Here is a 26073-nt window from a genome sequence, read left to right as displayed (position 1 = left end):
AAAATGGGTATAACCACATGACATATATTTTTAAATGTTTGTTTTAGATTAAGAGTTTTAGGAAATAAAACAAAAGTCCAGAATACAAAATAAAAAGTATGTTTTGTCCCACTGTCCAGAATTAGCAATGGTTAACATTATGTCTTTGCAGAAAGCTTCTTTTAAACACAATAAAACAATGGAGATGAAATTCAATTCCTCTTGGATAACCCTCCCCTAGAGTACAACCATTACCATAATTTTGATGTGCATATTTCCAGGCTTTTAAATCACTTAATCATTATTTTTTATTTTTTTAAGGAGGGTGCAGCTCACAGTGCCCCATGCAGGGATCAAACCTGCAACCTTGGTCTAACCAACTGAGCTAACCGGCCACCCCATACTTTATTACTTTTTTTAAAATCAGTCTTAAAATTTTATTTTTAATGCTGCAACTGTACTTCAAAAAGCAAAGAGCTTTAGCAATTTTCCTTATAAAATTTAGTATTAGATTCTCAGTCACAGCCATGGTTTCAACTTAGAGTTATATACAAATGTTATCTAAATTAATAACCTTGACCCAAACCCATCTACCTTTCTTCTGGACTCTAGACACATATTAACCCGTCTACCTTTCTTCTGGACTCTAGACAGTGCATCCTAAATGTCACAAATCACCTCAAATTCAAATGTCCACAATCAAATTGCTACCCCAAAGACCACCTCAGGGAACATGTAGATGCCTGATCACTGCACTGTACACCTGAAGCTGAACAATAATGAATGCCAACTATAATTTTACATATATATATATATATATATATATATATATATATATATATATACACACACACACATATGTATGTATATACTTACAAGAAGTGGAGTACAGCATTAGGAATAGAGACAGTGGAAATGAATGGCTCGGTGCGATATCAGAGGGATAGTGGATGAGGGGAGGGGGTCCACACAGTGTGAGGGATATAAATGATAAACGTCTAAGTATTACTTTGTCTTGTGCACCTGAAACTAATAAAAAAAAATTGCTACCCCAAATCTGGTCTTTCTTCGTGCCTCCTATGTCACTATAGAGTGTCATCAACTGTCCACTGCCCAGAAATTTAGGCATGATCCCTTGACATGTTTTTCTTCCTCTTTGCAACCCTTCCCCATGTTGTCTATCCTCAAGCCCTAAGGATTTTTGCCTCCTTAATCTCTTTCAAATCTCTCTGCTTTTCAGCGTTTCCAACCCACCCTCATTATGGTCCAAGTACCATCATCTCACTTGGATTTCATCAACAACCTTCAAATATTTGTACCCATTGGTCCCCATCTAACTTATTTGCATTAGCCTGAGAGCTTTTTAAGTTTTTTCTTCACCCCCTCCAGCAACAGTGACACTGTCATTTTTTTAAAATTGTAGTTTATTGGGGTGACAACTGTTAGTAAAGTTACATAGGTGTCAGGTGTACAATTCTGTAGTACATAATCTACGTATCACATTATGTGTTCACCACCCAGAAGTAGTGTCATTTTAATTCCTTGTATCAACAAGCTCCCTCCTGCTAAATTGCCTTGACACAGGCTCTCTCCTTTTTTTCTGTGTTAAAACGTATTCATACTTAGTATCTCAACTGCATTATCTGCTCTTTGGCTATATTTTTATTTTTTTATTTTTTTATTTTTATTTTTTTAAATTAATTTATTTATTTATTAGTTTCAGGTGTACAAAACAAGGTAATACTTAGACGTTCATCATTTATATCCCTCATACTGTGAACCCCCCTCCCCCCATCCACTATCCCTCCGACCTCACACTGAACCATCACATTATATATATAAAATTATAGTTGGCATTCATTAATGTTTAGCTTCTGGTGTACAATAGGCTATATTTTAAAGATAGCCGGGATATGACTCACCAAAGGTAAGCACCTGCATCTAGCACAGTACCTGGCACACCTACTATGGTAAATAAATATTTATTGAATGACCGAATCAAGCAAGCACTCAAGAGCATATATATCTTTAAATAACTATACACTTGAGATTTTTCTTAGGCAAGGAGAATCCATTTCTTAAGTACATTAGAATTAAAGAACGTACGAGATTTTGAAAGCAGTCACAAACAGCAGTCTGTTTTTACAAATATAACTAAGGTTAAACAAAATATACCAAGTAAAAAATAACTTCATACTAATTGGCTAATTATGGGTGGAATTGACCATTTATGTTTAGACAATGATCAGAGACACCCTTATAAACTATGCCTCTTTAATGAATAATAATGCCTTTTATAGTTTTATGCTTCCATTTTAGCATCTCAGAACAGTTCACAAATACACCAGTTAATCTCTGCAATAGTATTGTACTTCCATACTACAGGCCAATTCAAGGAAGTAAATCGCACAATAGATTTCTAAAGCACAGGGAAAATGCTTGGATGCCTAAGAAAAAGCTCTCTACTTCCATTACCTTATTTATATATATATATATATATATATATATATATATATATTTAATAGTTTTATATAGATCTTTAATATAGAATTAAAATAAAAAAACAGGGATTATTTTAGCCATTTTATTGAAATCCTAAGCAACTTTATTACTTAATTGTTTTATTTTGGAGACAATATTTTTTATCATGGTAAAATATAGATAACATGAAATTTACCATTTTAACCATGGTTAAGTGTAGAATACAACCATCACTACTACTCTGTTTCCCTGAAAATAATACCTAGGCAGATAAGACCTGGTCTTATATTAATTTTTGCTCCAAAAGATGCATTAGAGCTGATTTTCCGGCTAGGTCTTATTTTCGGGGGAACTTGGTATCCATTTCTAGAACCTTTTCATCATCCCAAATAGAAACTTTGTACCCAGTAAACTATAACTCCCTTCCTTCTTCACCCCATTCCTAGATGACCACTAATCTAATTTCTATCTATTGTAGGTACCTCATATGAGTGGAATCGTACAACATTTGTCAATTTGTGTCTGACTTTTTTTACTTAGCATATTGTTTTCAAGGTTCATCCATGTTACAGATTTATCAGAATTTCCTTCCTTTTTAAGCCTGAATAATATTCCATTGTATGTATATACCACATTTTGTATATCTGATCATCTGTTGATGGACATTTGGGTGCTTCCACCTTTTGGATATTGTGAATAATGCTGCTATGAACATTGGTGTACGAGTTATCTGTTTGAGTTGCTGCTTTCAGTTCTTTTGGGTATATACCTAGAAATGCAATTGCTGGATCATATGGTAATTCTATGTTTAAGTTTTTGAGGAACTACCAAACTGGTTTCCACAGTGGCTGTACCATTTTACATTCCCACCAGCAATGTATAAGGGTTCCAATTTTTCCATATCCTCAATCAACACTCTTCCCCCCCATTTTTATTTTTCACAATAGCCATCCTTCTGGGTGTGAAGAGGTATCCATTGTGATTTTGACTTAAATTTCCCTCATGACTAGATGTTGAATATCTTTTCATGGGCTTAATACCTTTCGTTGGTTGTTTTCATTCTACTTGAAGCATTAACCATTTTAAATGATCAGTTTTACTTCTTTGCAAAGACATGCCATGTTAACTTATGCTAGAGCAGTTACTAGCAAGTGCCTGCTTTCCTGGCTCGTCTTAGGTGCCAAATCCTATTTGTTCTAGGTCTATTTCCTCCACTAGGAGGACAGGGACAATTCCAGGAGTTGCAAGAGTTCCAGGAGGGCAGGAGCTATGCGTGTATTACTCATTACCATAGCTTTGATGCCCAATGCAATATTTGGCACAGTAGCCCCCCAAAATAGTTTGATTAATTTAATGAATTTATTAATTAATGCATTTGCCTTTGGCAGAGCAGAAACAATATTGAGAAGTCCTAGGATTTCCTCTCTCATCCCAATGTGATAGCGTCCCATGTTATGATTCTAAGAACCATATATATGTCGATGACTGCAAAAGTCGTAACACTTGGTCGGACCTCTTCCTTGAGCTTCAAATTCCTATTTCCAGCTGCATGGTTGGACACCCAATAGGTGCCTCAAACTTTACATTTCCAAAGCCAGGCAGCTCCAGGACTTCTATGTAGAAGAGTGGCTATCTAGTTGGCAAGCTCATTCTTTTCTTTATTAAATGTTTGCCTGTTGTTGTTGGAGTAAAGGGTGGCCAGTGGGTATTACTGGAGACCAAAAGCTCTTCAAGTCACCCACAGGGGCTGTCAGATCTCTTATGTTTCCTTATCAAACTTGTTCAACTTCAGGTTCCAGCCAAAAGCCCAGGAGACGTCTGCATTGTCCTCTTTCCCGTACTCCTGACCTCCAGTGCATCAGCAAAACCTGTTGTTTCCAAAGTATTTCCCCCAACCACTGCGAATGATCTCCACAGCTACCATTAGCGAGATCTCATTTACCACCAGGGCTTTTCATGTACCTACTGGTCTGTCTCCTTCCACTCTGGCTCTTCCTATTTCCTCCACCCTATCCCACATGTTCCACCAAGTATATTCACAGCAGTCAATGATGTCCTGCCAATCTAGTCTGCCCTCGAACTGGACCATAACAAAACCCCAGCATAAAACAATACAAAAACAAAACACCTCTATTAGCCCTTAGTTGGGACACTGAGAAAGGTCAGTGTTTGTATTTCCAAAGTTTTCCTCTTTGGGGTAGCAGAAAAAGTATATTTAGGGCTCAATTTCAAGAGTCTTCTTGTTCACAAACCATGTATACTTCACTAATTTGTAACAAAACTGAAAGTGAGGTTTGGCAATAGGTGTACTTTATATTGCGAACATTAAAACAAACAAACAAACAAATATTTGTCTGACAAAATATTTTTTGTTGTTGTTATTTATGGTTGTATAATTTGAACTGTGGTAGAAGACTGTTGGAGGAAGTTTCAGGCAGTTAGGCATTTAAAGGATTGTTTTCTCTCATAGATACAAAGAACAAACTGAGGGTTGCCAGCTGGGAGGGGTGTTGGGGGGCTGGGTGAGAAAGGGAAAGGGACTGAGAAATACAAATTGACAGTTACACAGTAGTCATGGGGATGTAAAGTACAGCACAGGGAGTATATAGTCAATAATATGGTAATAACTATGTATGTTGTCAGGTGGGGACCAATCGGGGGGAATCACTGCAAAATTGTATAAATGTCTAACCACTATGCTGTACTCCTGAAACTAATATAAAATAATAATGAATGTCAACTGTAATTGAAAACGTAAAAAAGGATCGTCTTCTTTCTTTGAAAAGGATACATGAAATTTGGAAATTGGAAAAATATATTCACTGTAATACACAAGTTGAAGTATCAAGAATTGCCCAATTAGGATTTACATGCATTTAATTTTCAAATTTAAAAAAAACTGGATTAAATCATACCTTTTTTTTTTTTTTTTTTTTTAAGATTTTACTGGAGAAGGAGAACTGTGTGTATTTCCAGGACTTTATTGGGGAACAGTATGTTTTTCCCAGGACCCATCAGCTCCAAGTCAAGTCGTTGTCCTTCAGTCTTAGTTGTGGAGGGCGCAGTTCAGCTCCAAGTCCAGTCACCATTTTCAATCTAGTTGCCTGGGGCGTAGCCCACATTCCCATTTGGGAGTGGAACAGGCAACCTTGTTGTTAAGAGCACGTGCTCTGCAGAAGGCACAGCTCACTGGCCTCTGTGGGAATCGAATCGGCAACCCTGTTGGTCAGAGCTTGCGCTCTAACCTACTGAGCCATCCGGCTGCCCCAAATTATACCTTTATAATGTATATTACACACTTAAGAGTGGCTTATTTATCTTTTGATTGGTTTATAAGCAGAAGTGATGCTATTGTGTTCAGAATCACTTCCCTTATTTCCCAGAGTAATGAAGTTCAAAGCGTAATACAATTACGTAAGGGCATACATATTATTTTATAACATCTATAGTATTTACATCTTTAGATGCGTATGCCTAAATTTAATCGCCTATTGGTTTATTTCATCTCTGCCTTACTTTGGTTTTTTATACACTAAATTAAATTTTCCACACATTTTCTTAGGTATATTTTTAATCTATACAAAAACAATCTGTTCACTACATATACCACTATTAATTATCTTTGTAAGTATTTTACCATGTCTCTATTTTTGTTTTGTAATACATACATTTAAGCAAGGACAAGCAAAAAAGAATCCTAATTGATCAAGTACTGTGAATGAATTCGGTAGAAGTTGGCATAGTGAAGCATGAAACTCTGAATAAAGCCACCATCTTCGAGAAATATATCCAACAACCCTAAGTATTCTTTTCTTCACTCAGCTATTTATAAAACTTGGTGATAAAGGTGTTTGTTCACTACGGAACTAGACGTCATTTGGATAAAAATATTGCTGGTCTGGGATTCATGCTTCCCTAAGCAATATTGATTTTCTGGGGGATTTTTCCCCCCGTTCTTATTCAGTGTTTTTAATTTAAAATATTTTATGTTTATGTTGGTTTTTCCCAGGGTTTTATTGAATTAATTCTATATTTTTTGAGCCACAGCAACTACTGTAAAGGTATGGCCCAAACTGTCAGATGATATTATTCAGTATTCCTCTGCTCATCCCTGATCCTTCAGAGGTAGCAATTTTTATTCATTCTATTAAACATCAGGAGTCTTAGGCTTTAATTTTAAAGAAATGTTCCACATCTGAGCCCTCTGATATACTCTGAGTTATAGTTACAGTTACAGTCAGATAACTTCTCAGGAAAAATGACTTTGTAGTTCGAACATGTTTTCTCCATCCTTCCATATTAATTTTTTCCAGTTCATAAGTCAAAACAAGATTAGTATGCTTTGAATCTACCATCCAGTATAGAAAGATCAAGCTTCTACCTCAACACTGAGCTGCTTCCTTTTAGCTTATACATCTTCTAAAGCAATACATTCAAGGACTTGGAATATAATTGGCAATTTTGTTGATGATGAACGAGGCTGAGCAGAGGAAGCATGACTTTTGCTCCTCTGCAGTGGTCACAGTAAAAAGAAATGGCTTGGCGGCTGAGTAGAAGAAATACGGAGTCAGATAAACAACTCTCATTTCCTTGATAATAAAGTCTATTTAAAAAGATATAATGAGATGACTTTCCCCATACCAAACCAAACCAAACAAAACCTTATCTGAAAAAAACCTGTATTTTTATCAACATCAGACATTTATGTGTAATAATGAATCTACTTTCTATGTGTTCGATAATGACAGCTGATATTTACCAGAGAACGGCAAGAACTAAATGCCAAACCTGAGGTCTTTTCTTCCCCACTGGATGCCACCACGGCTCTGCCTCAGTGTCTCCAATTCTACCACCTACCTCGTCCCGACTTCTTTCAAAATCTTTGAATATTAAGACATAGGGTTATATGCACTCACTGAACAACCTTAGGTCCTGAAGGCAGCCTGTGCATTTTGATAGAAATAGGATCTGAGGGTGTTTTCTAAAGATATCCTCACAACAGTTTTGGCAACAGGAGCTTCTGAAGGAATGAACACATTCACTTCAAAATACTTTCTCTAAATTAGCAACTTTCAAAGAGTTTTAGTTTATAGGACAGTTCAACCAGGCAACCAAACCCATCAAGCATTTCTCTCTGCTCTCAACCAATTGAAATATAGAAAATGAATGAACTGATGGTTGAAATCGCTTCTAAAATAGTATTTAATGAGCTGTAATTCCAGTGGGATTACCTAGATAAAAACATTATACAGGGGGCGGCCGATTAGCTCAGTTGGTTAGAGCACGATGCTCGTAACAGCAGGGTTGCCGGTTCGATCCCCTCATGGGCCACTGTGAGGTGCGCCCTCCACAACTAGATTGAAAAAACTTGGAGCTGATGGGTCCTGGAAAAACACACTTAATAATATATATATATATATAATTAAAAAAAACATTACATGGAATGCCTTGAATCTGTCATTATCTACTCCTTTATAAGAATACCTATTAGGATCATAGCTCAGTTCCCCAAAATGTGCTTAATCCTCAAAATCAAAACAAAGTATCAAATATTTATTCTCAGTTTCTTACGTGTGAGATAATAAAGTGCTAAGAAGGATGCAAAGATGTATAAGGCACAAGCATTAGCAAGGAGTTCACTGCTTAATTGGGGAGACAAGGACCTGAAAATTAACAAAAACATTTCAAAATTGAACAGCAAAGATGACTTAGGAACTCTAGGCCGTTACAGAGTTCCTTTCTATCTCTAAGATCTTTTCTAAGGTAAATTTTAAAACAATGAAATGTTATTTATATAATTTTCAATGTAGAAATGTACATTTGTTAGAGCTCTCACTAATCTCGACCCTGGCCTTTTCTTAGACCTGTGATTTCTAAGAACTGAGGACAACATGGTAAGGGAAAACAAATTGGCCCGCTCATCTTGCTTTTCTTTCTCTCATTGCAAAGGGACTTTTTAAGTTAAAAAAATATATATTGTGTAAGTATAGAGGGTTGAGTTTCAAATTGGACTCACATATATCATAGATTTTTACTTAGTACCAATCTTTACTAATGATTCAAAGGATGATAGGGAAATACCAGGTATAGATCAAACACTCTTTCCCTGGAAGAACCTGAAGTAATCAGTCACATCTCCCCCCAATATCCCTGTTCTTTCATATTATGATATGTTTTGGTTTTATATTAACAGAAAAGATTTTTTAAAAAATTTATGCAGAAACACTGACATTGAAAGGAAGCCAGCTCAGTTGCCAAAGGCTTCCATTTTATAATCTGTTAAGAACAAACATAGGAAAATGCTCATGTGACTGTGCCCCATTTTCCCTCCAGTTATGACTCATAAATTCATAAATTCCAGGTTTATTTACAATAAGTAAACTAACCAGACCAAGTATATCCTGGTAAAAACATTTTATAGATAGGGACTTTCGGGTATCTTTCTGCTAGTTAAATACCATTAACAAGATTAACAAAAAAGTCTGGGAGGTCATTAGCATGTTTATAAGGTGGTCTGTTGAGTTGAGGTAATTTATTACCCTCACATCCCCCAGGGATTAAATCACAGGACTGCTGTTAATATCCTTTCCTCCTCCTCCACCTCTTCTTTCTCTCTCTTTCTTTCCCTCTCTCTTTCACACACACTCTGTGTGTGTGTGTGTGTGTGTGTGTGTGTATACACATATATACACACATACATATATATACACACATGTAAAATATTCTCAATTTGTCTTTCAATTTTAGCTGTAAAGATATTTACACCTTGAACTTTTGCCATACATATGCTTGGCCCCTCCTGCTCTATCTAGGGTTCATTCTTCCCTATTAGTTGATGGGTTGGGGGCAGAAAAGTACCAGTAACACTGATATAAGTCAGAGTGAGGACGATAATTCATCTGGCTTTATATTCGATAAAGCACATATTTATAGATTAGTACAGGGTGACTATATATTCAGAGAGATTTTTCTTAATCTTCAAGAAATATGTCATTCCTTAGTCTCGAAAACATATTAACTGCCCAAATTTGTTTGGTGACTTTAAGTCACTACAATAAAAAATATGAGAAGTACTTCTTTGGCGCCATATAGTTATAATAATAAAAATGAGATGTTATGCAATAAGATGAGGTTTTCTGCATGTAACACATGGGGTGACCCAATGCTCAGTGACTGGGGAAGTCATGATGATGGCCACAGGCCATACGCATTTGCTTTAGGTTAGGCTAGAACCATAGGCCTGCGATTGATGGGAAAGATGAAACTTTACATGTTGCCAGGAAGAGGGAATAGTGTCAAACATAAGGACATGCTCTAGTGTTGAAAGGCTCCTGAAGACCTATTCTAGTCCACCTAAGTCGACTATGTCCTACCCTTCAAAAAGACTTAGAATTGGGAGTACGTGGAGAAACACTTTCTGTGGCATTTATTAGATACTTGTCTTAGCCATAATCTCATTTTAGTGAAGCCCTGATGGAAGTGGCAGGACGTGACTCAGAAATCCTCTGCTTTCTCAGCTTCCACATGGGAGGACTGACCAGGTTTTTCTTTCATTTTATTTATTTAATTTTACTTTCTTGACTTTTACACAAGTTTATAAACTGAAGAAACACAAGGTCTGACGAGTAATTTCTGAACTCATCCTAGAAAAAGTGCTACATACCTCATTGCTGAATATCACTAGGATCACCTTTGAAGTACTCCCCTTGGGAAGCTATGCACTGCCGCCAGTGCCTAGTCCACCCTTCAGAGCAATTTTGGAACTTTTTTTCTGGAATGACCATCAGAGTTGTCGTCGTATTACGCTTGATGTCTTGAATGTCATCAAAATGTCTTCCTTTCAATATTTCAACTTTATCTTCAGGTAAAGAAAGAAGTATTGGGGCCCAGATCAGGTGAGCAGGGATGGTGTTCCCATAAAGGTATTTGTTTACTGCCTAAAAACTCCCTCACAGACAGTGCTGTGTGAGCTGGTGCATTGTCGTGATACAAGAGCCCTGAATTGCTCGAGAAAAGTTCAGGCCGTCTAACTTTTTCACGCAGCCTTTTCAGCACTTCCAAATAGTCAACTTGGTTAACTGTTTGTCCAGTTGGTACAAATTCATAATGCATAATCCCTTTGGTATCAAAAAAAGGTTAGCAACATTGTTGCAACAAGTTCGTGAACTTAATTGTCACATCTCGTATGCTGGGGAGCAAGATCTCAAATGCTCCCTCATTTTATTTTTTGTTGCCCTTTATTGGCAAAAGCAGCAAAGAGAAACTTAGGTCTCTGCAGGAGTGTAGTGGCAGAAGGTGACTGGGTCGGTAAGCCAAGAATAAGATATGCAGGGAAGGACTAACAGGGTAATGTTGGTGATGCCCAAGATGGCAGCCCCACAGTGGTGGTCTGGCCACACCTGGTTATGCTAAGGGCCAGTTTTCAACCAACTAGTCTATTAGGTTGGTGCAAAAGTAATTGCGGTTTTTGCAATTATTTTTAACCTTTTAAACCGCAATTTCTTTTGCACCAAACTAATATGAAGTTGAAAGAGCTAGGAGCAACAGGTGAGATGATATTACTATTACTATTATTATTTTAAATCTCAATTCTCTACCCCTCTATTAATTTCTTTGAAAATCCCAAACCTCACAGCTTCACCCCCAAACGTGTCTCCACCCTCGTCTTCCAGTACAATGGCGAAGCTGGGCTCTGCCCTCAGAGGTCAGGCAACCAACTCCCACGCCAATTTACCACACCCAGGCGGGGAGCTCCAAGCAACTCTGACCCAATGGAGTGAGCATTTAGGGGGTAAGGATGGAGGTTGTGGGGGCCCTACACTGGGGGTGAGATAGTACAAAACCAATTGATGTCTTAGGGTTAGGAGGAGCGGTACAGAGCTGAGTCATTATTAGCATGTCTTGAGTAAGCCACCAACCTCTCTGAGTTTCAACTATTCTTTATTGGGTAATAACTGGTTGAGTTAACCTTATAAATTGAAAGATAGAGCTAGTCTCTCACTTAGCAGGCACACATTAAACTTTGCTTTTTGTCCTGTCTAGGAGATAATATGGATTATAATATGAGATACTGCCTTTACAGAAAGCTCAATGTCAAGAAAAAGTGACCAAACCAAACAGGAAACAAAACAACAACAAAATCCCTTCTAAAACAACAAAGAAGCAAGTTAAAAATTACCCTTTGCACTGACTAGCTGACATGCAATGGCTTTGGGGATCAAGATGGATGTGGATAAGTTGAGAAAGAAAAACGGAAGAAGCAATAGACAGTTTCAAGAGGAGCAAGGAAGCTTCTCGGATTCACCTCTGCCCACCCCGGGAGAGTTCATGGGATCACGTAAGATCCGTGAACATTTGCTGAACGCTGACAGCAGGCTAAGCCCCCTACAGGACCGGTTCTTAGGAGCTTTCCAGACTGCAGAAAACAGATTTTTTAAATATATTATACAAAGATTTTAAAATTTTGCAATGTGGCAGCACTGAATTATGCAATGCACTCAGTTTATATTTTTAAAGAAAGAAATGGTATGTGTATGTGCACACTGACATTCTTCCATAAAAGTATTGAATTCCCTCAGTCAACCCCTCCCCTCCCCCACCTTATCCTTTGGAATGAGAGTGGGAAAGACTGAATGGGATTTGGAGTTTTCCCGCAGAGAAAGGGACATTTTGTGAAACGAGGTCAGTGTTCAAAGGACTAATGCTCTAAGGAAATTATCCACAGTGGAGAGGCAGTTCAGGGTTATTATGTTATTTTCCAATGCTGTCTGGGCTGCTGCTTCCCAAGGGCAGAGGATAAGACACAATTAGAGAAGCTAGGAAAGGCTCAGGAATGTTTTGGAATTCACTCACACATACCCCAAATAATGTGGGAACTCCAAGAATGAAAATAAACTAATTTGATCAAGGACATATTTGTGTCCTAGAAAATATTCTAAACATGTAGCTAATACTGGATATATCTGTATGAGTGGTTTCCTAAAACCCCAACACTCAGTATCTAGTAAACGTTAATTAGACTTTAATTAAATTTCAGAGCAGAGAAGGAAAGCTAATTAATATTCCTTATGTGCCAGAAAGTGGAATGGGTGTGAGGTTAAGAAAATTATTCAAATAACAGAGTCAGAATATGATAAAGCTGGGTTTCAAATGCAGATATATTTGATGCCACAGTCTATGTTTTTTTTCCTACTGCATGATTATGGAAGAAAGAGCATGTTCAAGAAAGTTAGAAAAAGAAAATGAAGAGCTGAAATAATTTCCTCCTCTTCTTTTGGGGAAACATACCCAAATATATTTTATGTACACTCTCACATTCCAAAAAGAGCCATGAATGAGGCAGGGGACGCCTATGCTGTACCTTTGTAATATAATAGATTTGGGGCCTGTACACAACATTACATTTCAGCAGCCCCATACATGTGTATATGTATATATGTCACCACCTTTAAGCATTACATATAACATACAGAATGTTACAACAATTTTCTGTAAAACGAAAACTTAACAATGTCATTCTCTTAAGATTCAGTGGCTACTAGTTCCCAGCCTGCAAAGTAGCTCCTGTACACAAATGCCCAGTGAAGCACAGCGGCTGATCAATTTAAAGCTGTATTGACCACTGGAAAACCAGAAGAAGCATCATGAGTGACATTTAGGAAAAACAAAAAGACTCCAGTTCTGCTGAAACAAAGAGAGCCAGAATTCAGAGTGATCTCAGGCATTATCTGGTTCTATTTCCTTATTGTTGATGGGGAAACTCAGTCTCAGATGGGCTGGGTTATACCCCAAATCATATTGTTAGAGAAAGACAATCTGCAGACCTCAGGATTTGTTTGGTATGTGCCGTTCAGACATGCATGCTAAGGACTGTCTCCTAGGCACCATGTATAGGAGACATGAGAAACGATAAAAAGCTCAGCACACTTTCTAATATTAAAGTTGATGTCTAGAGGATATGAGAGACACATTCGGGCAGTAGATCTAAATTGACACAGACATTAGAAGATTTTCTGATGGAGTCAGGAAACTGTAAAGCACATAGAATTACTGGTATGTGTTCATTTATTCATTCACTCATTCAAATATCTACTGAGTACGTGCTGTCTGTGAGGCACTATGCTAGAAAAAGAGATACAGCACCTATCCTCTTGGGGGCTGTTATTTCAGTCAAGGTTATATGTGTCAGCTTATGAAACGATAAAGAAGGTTGTGAATTTTTTTATTATGAACCTATGAGACACACACAGGAGATGCCAACATCTACGTCTGTCGACAAGGTCTACAAAACCAAAGGCCAGTATCAGGACTCTGCATAACATTATGGCATCTCATTCACTCTCTTTCAGTTAATATCTTAAACTCAGTTGTTTTCATGATTCTATCATCAATTATGCATTACTGACTATTCCTTCATTGTGGTTCCAGAGCATAATGAGACTCAGCTAATGTGACCTTTGGAACCATCAAACTGTGGAGGAGAAAGCAGGGCAGAGAAGACTGACCTCTGGGTTATCTTTGTGTACTAAAAGCCTTTTGAAAAGTCAGAGCACCAGGCTTTTGGCAGCAATTTCACAAATTTAATTACCCAGAGATATTCACCAGTTTCCTCCAAGACTGACAGCTAAAATTAGACAGCTGATTCTCTGTTACATTCACTTCCTGTTACCAGTGATGCTAAACAGTTAAGTAAAAGGTTTAACATTATTTGTCCTTTCTATTCTGATAAGATTGATGGTGCAATAAGAATCCTCAAGGGCGATATGAAGACTCATTTTCACTCCTCTGGAAAACTGTTGCAAACAATTTCTATTTCAAAGTCAACATTTATAAAATCAGAGAATGTCAGGACAAGAAATGACTTGTGATATCATGTGATTCAGCCCCTTTAGATGACAGATGGAGAAACTGAGGCCCAGAGAATATGTGATTCACCTTTGATCAACCAGCTAGTTAATAGCAAAGCTGGAACTACAAATTTTCCGATGCCTGGTCTGTTTACTATTTCTGCTATTTCATATTGTCTTGTCAGCTGTTAAAAGATACATTTGAGGGAACTTACCAGAAATAGCACAAAATTGTATACTACATAAGGTCTTTATCTTGTAATAAAAACTAAGAAAACCTCTGCCAATCTCAACCAATGTTCAAACTGAATGTCAGAAGACTGATACCATTCTTAGAACAGTGAGGTATCAGGAAGGAGATACAGGGAATGTTTTCTAAATTGGACGTCGTAATCCAGTGTTCTTTCTAATAAGAGCCCATCTCATTCTCAAAAGATGTGTCCACTGCAAACTGACCAGCACAGATACTTAACACACTGATTGGTGTTAAAGCTGAGACATATCTAACCGCTGCTCCCTCTCTCTATAAATACAGGTACTGAAATAGCAATCAATAGCTCAGAAGAACAAATAGACTAACCAAAACTTGAATCAGAGCAACTCCTGGCACTAATAAAAGGGAGCTGGAACGAGAATGAGGGCAAGATATGCTTTCAATATGGGATGAATTTGGAATCTAAAAAATTGCCCAGAATGTAGAAATAGGGGCAATATGGTACGGAGGCAGACGGTGCCAAAATTCAGGTGCTACTGGTGTTAGGGCGCACGGGTACTTATAATCAGAACAAGATTCATCAGTTTAATTCAAAGTAGACCAAGAGGATACAAGAAGACACAGACACCAAAAGGTGAGTCTAGGAAAATGACCACAATTCCATGCAGAGAGTCAAATACTTGTACTAGTAGAGCCATAGAAATGGTAGCCACCAGAACACGGGAGAGTAAGAACTCCAACCAGCAATTTGGGCAGCACACACAGCAATAGCAAACACATTGATGGAAGAGACTGTTGGCTTCAGCCAGGGAGGTTTTATATTGTGTTTTACTAAGCAGGAACCCCCAGAAAGTTGTGAGCAACTGAGATGAAATAGGTGGCTGTAGAAACATGCCTGAGATCAAGAGCAGAGACAAGGGTTGATCAAGGTCATTAAGACAACCTCTATGGTACTGTATACGACATCCAAAATAACTCTCAGGAAAAGATAGACACTCCTTTGGACACTAGTTGCTTCTTGATCATTGCATATAAAAAGCTGAACAGTTAGCATGTTCCCCAGAACTCCAGTTTTCACTCTTCCGTCAAGTGCTTCAGAGATATTTAGAAAGGGAACCTGATGAAATGCATTACTGGGGCTTGAGTCAGCAGGTTTACTACTGAGTTTCATTAGTGAATACCTCCCAATATTTGGCAAATGCAGTGTCTCTAACGGAGGGAAGGACCGGCTTCTCTAAAAATCAAATCCTTTCTAAGGGACAACTGACAGAAATATAAGGTCAAACACTTCAGCCGGTATTACAGAAAAGTAGCAGCAAACCAACCTTCAGCTAGAACTAATGTATGTAGAACAGGTTATGACCTCAATTGGTTTCTCCATTTCTGCACCAGTGGGAGACAACAAATAGCATTTACTTTCTTCATGAGTGAGTGGAGAGTAGAGACAATGCTAACAAATTTAATAACCAGTATTTGGGCCATTCCAAACACAACATCCCAAGGAAGATATAGCAGCTGGAAAAGATCCAGGAAAAGCGACTAAGATGATCAAGGGGAACGCTTACTTTTCATTCAAGGACAGACTAAAAGCCTAAAAAGGATTAGAATTTCTCAGACTGGGAAGATGAAAATGAAAAGGGGTTAGTGAGGGGATGTGAGATTAAAATCTACGTTGGGTACATATAATTGTATTCACCTAATTCCATAGCACTTAATTGGGGCCATCTCTTGAGATTAAAGGATATGAATTAAAGAAAAAGTGAAATATACCTCTATGTATTTATATAGAAATCAGTTGATCCATAGAACCTATCTACCTAAGACAAGGCTGAAATGGAGAATGAGAAAAGTTTAAGAAATCATTGGATATACTCAATGCCAACTGATTTACAAGGCATCCTAATTTTTTGAAATGAAAATTACTAGGTTAATTGACAAAACAGCCATTGGTGCCTGCATCTGGGTCAGAGTTCTGGGCTAGTTGCCCTGTTGCTCTAACCCAGTGTGCTATTTCTTATGCTCTTATTATGTCATCTCTGCAGGAACATACTGCGTGCAAGTGTAGGTTCCTAAATTCTTTTGACAGTTCAGAATACAGAAGAATAATTCTCTAACTGATTAAGAAAGCGCGAGCATCTCAGCTCTTGGCTCCATTTGGTTTACCCATATGGGTGTATGTAACATAAAAAGGTGAAAGAACTCCTAACAGAATGCAGCAGCTGGTTAAAGGCGATCATATTGAAATTTTCGTGAGTTTGACAGTAGGCCAAAAAACTACAAAATGGCAGAGAGTGGAAAAGGCAGTTGTAACAGGTTGAACATTGTTGGTGATTATTTTTTCAGTGGCAATGAAAGCTGTAATCAACCTGAAAGAGATGCTGGCAGGAATAAAAGAGCCCCAAGGGAGACAGAATATGAAAACTGTAACAATGATGTATGCTATGGACTAATAAACTAGACAAACATGTAGTCTGCAGTATCAAAATCAAGGTTCTTAGCTTTGTATGAAAAGCTGGTGTCAGGATGCAGGCATAAACACTGTCTGATTTGCAATCTAGAGTAGAAGACGTTAATGACTTACATGAGTGCACAACTTAAAAACTAACTGGAATTGTGCTACTGGTGTAGAAACCTCTTATTATTTAGATGATCATTTTCTCCCAGCATTGAAAAGGAGAAAACTATAAAGCATTAAAAAAAAGTCCAGAAAAAGACACGGGGCTTTGCAGCTGGAAGTATGTGGTATTGTACTATTAGGTTGGTGTAAAGGTAATTGTGGTTTTTGCAATTATTTTTTAATTTTTAAACTGCAATTACTTTTGCACCAACCGAATAAAAACTCTTGAATGTAAGGCGAGACAGACAAGATAAGAAAGAGGAAAAATGGGGACTGGTTGAAACAATGTCATGATAAATTTATCATAATTGTTATTTGTGGATCAACAAGGCATCTCAAATTATGCATGGCATTTGCCAGTGCATGAAGTCTATTGAACCTTGTACATCAAAGTAATGTACTATTAATAGAATATCTTAGACAATAGTAATGTGGAATAAATTACAAATAACATTAATAATCTTTTCAATGTACATTTTCTGAACAACATGCGTTCTCCCTATATTCCAGCTTAATAGTTTAGATGTATATTTGAGAAATTATATAACCCCTATTTTCAAATAGATTAAATTATAGAAATAATTGATTTGCATAAAGTTTCAGAGATATCTTTGGGGAATTATGTAATTCCTAATTCCAAGGAATTGATCACCTCAGAGACTTTTAAGGTCTTCATACTCACCTTTCTACTAATTTTTCCTGTCTATGGTTTTATGTCTCTTACCATTAAAGTAGAAAGAATTATAGTCCTAAATTATACACCAAGATTTGAGCTCTTTGAATAGGCACCTGGCAAAATTGGAGTGGATTGAGAGGTCATATCTGAAGCTAATTAAACAGTGGAAAAATAGAATTCCTATTTTTTTAAACTGAGAATTTATATTATGTTAATAATTAAAATAAAGAATTTTAAAAATGAAGATAAACCTGAAAAAAAGTGAGATCTTAGGCTTTTGAATTTAGACAAGACAATGTAATGAGTCACACTCATTGATTCTTTGAGCTAAAAAAGACCTTAGGGTGGCTGGATGGCTCAGTTGGTTAGAACGCGAGCTCTTAACAACAAGGTTGCCAGTTCAATTCCCACCACGGGATGGTGGGCTGTGCCCCCTGCAACTAAAGATTGAAAACAGCAACTGGACTTGGAGCTGAGCTGTGCCCTCCACAACTAGATTGAAGGACAACGACTTGGAGCTGATGGGCGCTGGAGAAACACAGTGTTCCCCAATATTCCCCCAATAAAAAACAAACAAAAAAACAAACAAACAAATAAATAAAAGGACCTTATTTTATAAATGAGAAACCAAGGTTTGTATAGGCTAAGTGACTTGCTCAAGGCCACACAATTAACTAATAAGAGAGGCAGGACTAGAAATCAAGGTTTCTTATTTCCAGATCTGTGCCCTCACCAATACCGCTACTAAGATCTTCAAGTTGGTGAAGGAGACTTGGACCAACAGGAAGACAAGTAGAGAGCAGCTGCTGATTCCACAGCGGAACAGCAAGAGATTAATTTACAGGGGGGATTACAGTTTTTCTGGAATTTGTATCCTGCTTTTTTTTTTTTTGTCTGAGTTCATTTTCACTTCCCCCCCCAGCAAGGCACTGAGATCTTCTGTAGTAGGTGTAACATCAGGGAGAAGACAAATATTTAAGGATTTAAGAAAAGGATGAGTAGGACTGGGGGAGTGTGGGGGGGAGAAGGTTGGGCAGAGGTGGACTCTGAAACCTCCAGGAGACTTTTAATGAGCCCCAAACAAGTAGTGATTTGGAGAATAATAACTTAAAGATGTCTTGGATTCTCAGGTGGTCCTAATACCTTGGCCACAAGAATCTTTATTTCAGCTCATGAAGATTGGATAAAGTGAGAGCTTTATAAATGGGTTGAAGTAGCAGGTCTCAAACATCTAGGTCAGAAATGAAAATTTGTCATGATTGAAGATATTGATATAGAAGACGTCTGGGGAGAGTTTGAATAAAATGGTTCCGTAAAATATATAGCAGATGCAAGCAATACAGTGCATGTCTAAATCAACAAATCATTCAATAAAACAGGTGATTACATATAGGTATTTAAAATATTTAGAGTGAATCGATGTTAAGCAGCGAAAAAAAAATATTTAGAGTGACTAAATTAATGATTATGTATAACAAACAATAATAAAATTTAAAAATAAGAGAATTAAAAAGCAGGATCAAAGTATATTAAAGGAGAATTTTTAAAGTTAAGAGATATCTTATCTGGAAAAATTTAATAAGACAAACTTTTTTTAAAGGATGTGTCTCTCCTTGAAGAGCCAAAAGAGTCCCCTCACCCCCATTCTTCTAACAAAATTGAGGCATGAAATCAAATTTCTTGAGAACTGTAGTAATGAAGATCTAAGACTGCTGTTTCTGCTTTAGAACTAAATTATGAAGAATTGATGGGCAGTGGAAGAATAAACACAGACTCGATAAAAGATGGCAGGCCAAAAAAATGGACAAACATTTAACATTTTTAGTCAGACTCACAGCAGAAGCAAGTTCAAAGACTTTAGTTGGTATTGAAGACTATTTCATGAATCCGATTAATTTCAATTGTCGTTGAGGTAGTCCATTCAAAGTTTAAATTTAAGTTGGACTCCCACAATTGATGAGAAACTGTTAAGGTATCATAATAACTCCACATCCCCTCGCTTCTCTCTTCCATGTTGATCCAATGTATCATAATTTGTATTTCATACAGTATGCTGCAGAAGGTGTTTTTAAGCACCCGTATTCCTTTGACTGACACAAACGGCCCCAGAAAACAGTATCATTTTGTTGTTATGTGAAAAATGCTGAGTGCTATATATTGAACACCTCAGCTCCACAAATCCAGGATTGCTGCTCACTGCCTTTTGGGTTCATGAAGTATTTATTCACCTAAAACAGTTTGTGTACATATAGCTGCAGAAGTGTTCCATCTTTGTCTGAAGAAGAAATGTGGGAAAACCCCTCAATATATTAAATTGTTCTTGTAACTATTCACTTCCACTACCAGGAATGTTATCTGCAGCTTTTTGTTCTAGTGTGAAAAATTCACTCCACCTCTAATGACAAAACACAACACATACACTGCGTTAAATGGATTTTTCCTAAAGGCAGCTCCCTATTGCATCAGCAAATTTTCAGTGGTAATTTAAGCATGAGTTGATTATCTAAGCGTCCTAACAAATTCATTTGTGAATATACAGATCAGCCTCAATAAATGCTCCTTAAAGAATGTCATGTTTCCAACTTACTTGATATAGTAGGGCACTTTGTTTGGTGAGATGGCTCTCTCCCAGGGACCCTGGACAGAAGCTGAAAAGGAAAAAGAAGAGGCATGGAGGTCAAGTTCACGGCAAACAGGAAAGACAACATTAATCTCCAGAATTACAATTTTACGCTGATATTGGTCTGTTTGCTCAGTTGCCCATGAAGACAGGATGGATTAACCGGCTGTTCTGAAGTTTCTGTCCTAATCTAAGTGAAATTGAACTCATTCAGGCACAAAGATAAATGCAAAGAAAAAAATGTTCCACTGCTATACCTATAGAACAGATAAGGAAGTGAATGAGTAAACTGACGGGTTTTCTCTTATGTGTCTCCATTGGGTGCTTGCCTTATAATACTTCCTGTTGCTGCTTCTTGATATCTTTTACTATTTGATTGACTGGGTTTTATTAGTTTGGCAGCTGAAACATCCCTCCGTGATATATTTATATTCCAAGTTATTGAAGCTAAAGTACTACACTTACCCCTCTGATGTGTTTGTTTTTCTCTTTATTTGGCTTTTACCGATTTCATTTACCGACTATATGTTTAATTGGTACCTCAAAATGTCAGCTGACCTGCATGATGTTATTAGAAAAGATAACAAAAAGTGAGAGAATGGCACCTGGTACCAGAGTGCAATAAAACTTCTTTGATGAGTGATGAATCCTATAGGTGGAATTAAATTTCATGTACGGGGGATTCACTTTATAATGACTTTATTGTACGTTAGTCAAATCAATCATCTTTACACTGTGTTTTAAATGCTTAAATTGTAGGTCCCCGCCCCCAAGCTGAACTCTAAAAATACCTTTCATATACTGTTTAATCGGATGGTTTTTTTCTTTCTTTAAGACAAAATAATCATGGTAGGAGGCACCAAAACATTTCCTCAACCATAAAATCTTCCTCCCGAATAGTGTTTTAAGAACCTGGAGTTCTAAGAGACACAGAATATCAAGAGGAATACAAATATAAGAAACATTCTTATTAACACTTAGCAATTTTATGTGAGTGTCTGTTTTTTTCCTGAAGTTTTATCCTGCTTGTAATTTGAGGCACAGCTGATGCTGGCCATTATTTCCTCCTATGAAAAGCTCCCTTCTAAATCAGTCTCACAGTGAATTCACTCCACAATGTATTGAGATGTAACAAAACGTCAAAACTAATATACCCTTGACTACACTGTATAATATGAAAGAACAGCTTCTGATAGAAGTTAACTTCACGTACTGCCAGACAACTTAAGGGTAATTCAACTACAGATTCTTTGTTTCGTATAGGATAATAGAGGGATTGAATCACCAGCCTTCAACCAGACATGCTGCTTTGTACCTTGGAGATATGTCATTTAAAAGATAGAGAACGTGGATTTGTATCTAGCCGCTAATTATTCCCTTTCATTTTGGCAGACAGGTTTTTAGTATGGGGGAAAAAAGACATTTATCTGCTATTTTGAAGTAGTCCCTTGCCTAAAATCTCTCTCTGTCCTTTTGCTATTCCTCTCCGCACTGCCTTTCTTATTCTCTGCCCAACTCTCCTCTTGTCCATTTTTCTTCTCTAGGATACAGTTCTCTTGTCCAAGTGAGCTCACAGAGCAAAAAAGACCACATTTGAGAACTTAGGCTGGACTCCCTGACCTACCTGGGCAGTCTGATGTTAGGGAAATGTGAAAACTCAAGGTGTCTCTAACAGGAAACAAGGTGGAGAACCAGAAATCAGAGCTCCTGGCTGCTCAGTGCACACTCTTTTTAAAATCACAGCATCGTAATGGTGACAATGTTAAGTAGATGCATTGTACTGATTATTTTGCAATATATACAAACATCGAATCATTATCCTGTACACCTGAAACTAACATAATGTATGTCAGTTATACCTCATTTTTTTTCAAAAGCTAAACAACATTACAGCATCATAAAAAGAAGACGAGAACGCCAGAGAGCCTTCGGGCCAAAGTCTTTCTAACTCGGAGGATGCTGAGTGTATTCTGGTAGCAGAAGAGTCATTCGGATTTCCTACGTTATTCCTAAGCATCTCTCAGAGAGAAGTGTTCTTGAGAGGTCTGCTAGCTGCCAGACCTGGCTCAGGGGCTGTCTGCTTGAAAAGAACAACCTTAAAGCAGAAAATCTAGCAAGAGATGGAGAAAAAGCAGTGGTGCCTAGCTGAGCTAATGGCTAGACCTACACCGGGTACCTATTGTTGACTTTGCATGACTAAACATTAAAAGGCAAAATAATCCATTGAAATGCCAGAGTAGCGTCATCAGAATATGCTTGAAGTAAATCGTTGAAAGGATTGAAAAAGAATATCTTAAGCAATATGAAATTTTAAGCTTTTATAATTGGAGTTCTTAATTTTTTGTAGCGTATATAAATTGTATATAAAAATTGTTAATTTTTGAAAAAGCCTTTTGTCCTTATGTGTAGCTATCCAATAGCTCCAACAGTAAGATTCAGTGAATTTTTGGTGCTGAAAGATGTTTTTTGCTCTTTGACTCACAGATTACAAATGCACCTAAGTAACTGCTTTGCAGTCATCACTTGAAACCCTGAAATTTTATGCTAAAAATGTCCTCGATGCAAGAAAAAAAAAAGGAAAATAACAAAGGCCTTCTCCCATTTCTCCCCTGCTTCATCACCACCACAGACACACACACTGGAATTCCTTGCTTTAGAAATAACACAATCGGACGGTGGTTCTCTGTGATTGGATTCAGGGCTCCTCAAGAGATTGTGAAAGGGTTATTGGCAATTTTGTTGGAGACTGCCACATAATTCTGGTCTTGCATATATTTCAAGTTGATCAAATGTATGGTAACTCTCATAAGGCTGTCCCAGAATTATCATTTCATTTCTTGCAGGAGTGCCGACGCCAACAACAGCTGTTTCTTATCTCAGTGTACCAGTAGAAGCTTGCCATCCTTCACAAAGCTAGCCTACGGAATAGACACACACATCTTTTATGCCGGATGTGTCCATTTTTAGTAGTCCATCCAAAGCGGATTTATTGGCAAATGGTTTTTATATGAGGCTGTGCTGCCCTTTCGTATTTTCTTATACAGATGTTCCTGTAGCCACAACGTGAAATTCCAATGCAGGTTTGTGATTCAGATTCTCGAGTGTAAAAATCATTCATTATCATGTGGCACCAGCACCATGGGGGTTTATTGTCTACTGAATTTAAATAGCAAACTACACTTGAGTTTATTTATTTAGTCCAAAACCAACCTCTGAATTTCCCCTTGCAGTTTGTTATTAAGAGCAAGAAAGGGTAGCAATTCTACCTTCAAATGCTTTTCCTCCCTCTAACAGGATTCAATATCGTGCCCAAGGTGGTTTTGAAAATCACAAACAGAGACCACTAAAACACACTTTGTTTAGAAGTTCTAATTTCAACCATTTTGTAATGCGTGATGAACAGAATGTGCCAAAGTGATGCACCCTGGTGTTAAGCCAGTGTTAAGCCGTATTTTAATCCACACAGGGGCCTAACCAGAAAATTAAAAAGAATGCTAATGTTATTCAAACTGTGCCAAAAGAGCACTCTCTGGAATTCAGACCCACATATGGTCATTAATCTTTCTACTTTTCTTATATTTGGTGGATGTAGAGTTTGATAACCTAGTTGTGTGCCCCCAAAAGTGGAGTCGGATTATAAAAAGAAATAATATAGCATTCTCTGGAGACAGAAGAGAAACCTCACCTATGGGGTTAAGAAAAAGGTGTTAGGGAAGATTGACTAGCCCCTGGCACCTGGTTCCTCAGAATTATGCAAATTCCAGGGATGGTTTTATGAACACATTCTATCCAGGGCATCTAGTGTAGAGCGATGACCTCTTTCCCACTATCGCCCCCACCCCCCTCCTCAGGTACCTTTTTAGACATTTTTTCCTCATCTCCCTATGCCCCATGACATTTTTAATACCACAGAAAATACCGGTACCTCAGTTTTCGAATGTCTCCGTTGACGAACATTTCAGTTTATGAACGCCGTAAATTTTATGGATCTATGGTATCATTAGACAGTAAAATTCACGCTAAATTTGCAGTTTTAGGGGCTGATTTGAAAGGTCTGGAATGGATTAATCTATTTTGCATTGCTTTCTATGGGGAAACCGTGCCTTGCTTTTCGAACGTTTCAGAACTCGAATGGTCTTCCAGAACGGATTACGTTGGAAAACTGAGGTACGACTGTATTGTATATCTTTTGATGTATTTTATTATGTATCTGTGCTTTACATAAAAAAGTAAGATTTTCTTTTTGTCTCCCAGGAACCAATTTTCACCACCTTGGGGGCCATATTGCTTCCATTGAGAATGCGTGATCTAGAGCAGGTGTGTGGGGGGAGAAAAACCTCTTATGTGCCTGAAAAATTACCTCAAGTAGCTTATTTGATACTCATCATGACCTGTGAGGTAGGTATTATTATTTTCATTTTCCAGATGATGAAACAGTTAAGATCCACATGGAGTAGCATGTCTAACATCCTAGGTCTATAAGTGTTAGATCCTAATTTTGATTTGTTACTCAAACTGAAGTCAGATGATTCAGGAAATGGAGAAAACAAACATGTTGCATGTCTACTAAGGAGCACTTTATGCTCCCTAATGTCACCCCCTCCCCCAAATACCTTATGAAGTCATATGATTCCATTATTACACATGAAGACATTGAGGCTCGGAAATGATCAGTAAACTAACCCTGGTCATACAGCTAGTAAACAGTGCATCCAGGAGGTGTCCGGATGGCTCAGGTGGTTAGAGCGCGAGGTCTGAACAAGAGGGTTGACAGTTTGATTCCCACATGGGCCAGTGAGCTGTGCCCTCCACAACTAGATTGAAGACAATGAGCTGCCGCTGAGCTGCAGGAGGGGCGGCTGGATGGCTCAGTTGGTTAGAACACGAGCTCTTAACAACAAGGTTGCCAGTTCAATTCCCACCATGGGATGGTGGGCTGCGCCCCCTGCAACTAAAGATTGAAAACGTGACTGGACTTGGAGCTGAGTTGCGCCCTCCACAACTACATTGAAGGACAACGGCTTGGAGCTGATGGGCCCTGGAGAAACACACTGTTCCCCAATATTCCTGAATTTAAAAAAAAGTTCATCTGGGATTACAACCAGGTCTGTTTAGTCTTTGTACATTATTCTATTTTATCATGTGTGGTACACAACAGGTAGTCTATATATATTTGCCAAACAACTGAGTAAATAAGTACTTTTTTGAAATAATTTTTTATTTTTCAATTATAGTTGACATTCAACATTATATTAGTTTCAGGTGTACAGTCTAGTGATTTGACTATTATATAACTTATGAAGTGATCACCATGATAAATCCAGTACTCATCTGATACCATACATACTTATTACAATAGTATTGACTGTATTCCTGATGCTGTACCCTACATCCCCGTGACTATTTTGTAATAGCCAATTTGTACTTCTTAATCCCTTTCCCTCTTTCATCCATCCCTCAATGCCCCTTCCATCTTGCAACCATCAAAATGTTCTCTGTATCTATGAGTCTGCTTCTGTTTCATTTGTCTGTTTTATAAATACGTCTTAAAAGGGATTGTAATGTCATCTAGTCTGAATTATCTCAATTACATCCGATATCTAAATTTACCTTCTACACGATTTCCACCAAATCCACCAA

The 26073-nt window shown here is 37.6% G+C and overlaps 1 protein-coding gene across 1 annotated transcript in view; it reads right to left on the bottom strand.

Annotated features, from left to right (window-relative positions):
- The window catches only part of DMD (dystrophin), a 2022175-nt gene that overhangs the window by 197989 nt on the left and 1798113 nt on the right, over positions 1-26073 (bottom strand). The window contains exon 62 of the mRNA XM_081043053.1: positions 20401-20461. Within this exon, the coding sequence (XP_080899179.1) occupies positions 20401-20461 (61 nt within the window). The remainder of the gene's footprint in view (positions 1-20400; positions 20462-26073) is intronic.

The sequence above is a fragment of the Rhinolophus hipposideros genome (assembly GCF_964194185.1).
Source record: "Rhinolophus hipposideros genome assembly, chromosome: X".
Classification (NCBI taxonomy): Eukaryota; Metazoa; Chordata; class Mammalia; order Chiroptera; family Rhinolophidae; genus Rhinolophus; species Rhinolophus hipposideros.
This window is presented reverse-complemented; position numbering and strand designations above follow the sequence as displayed.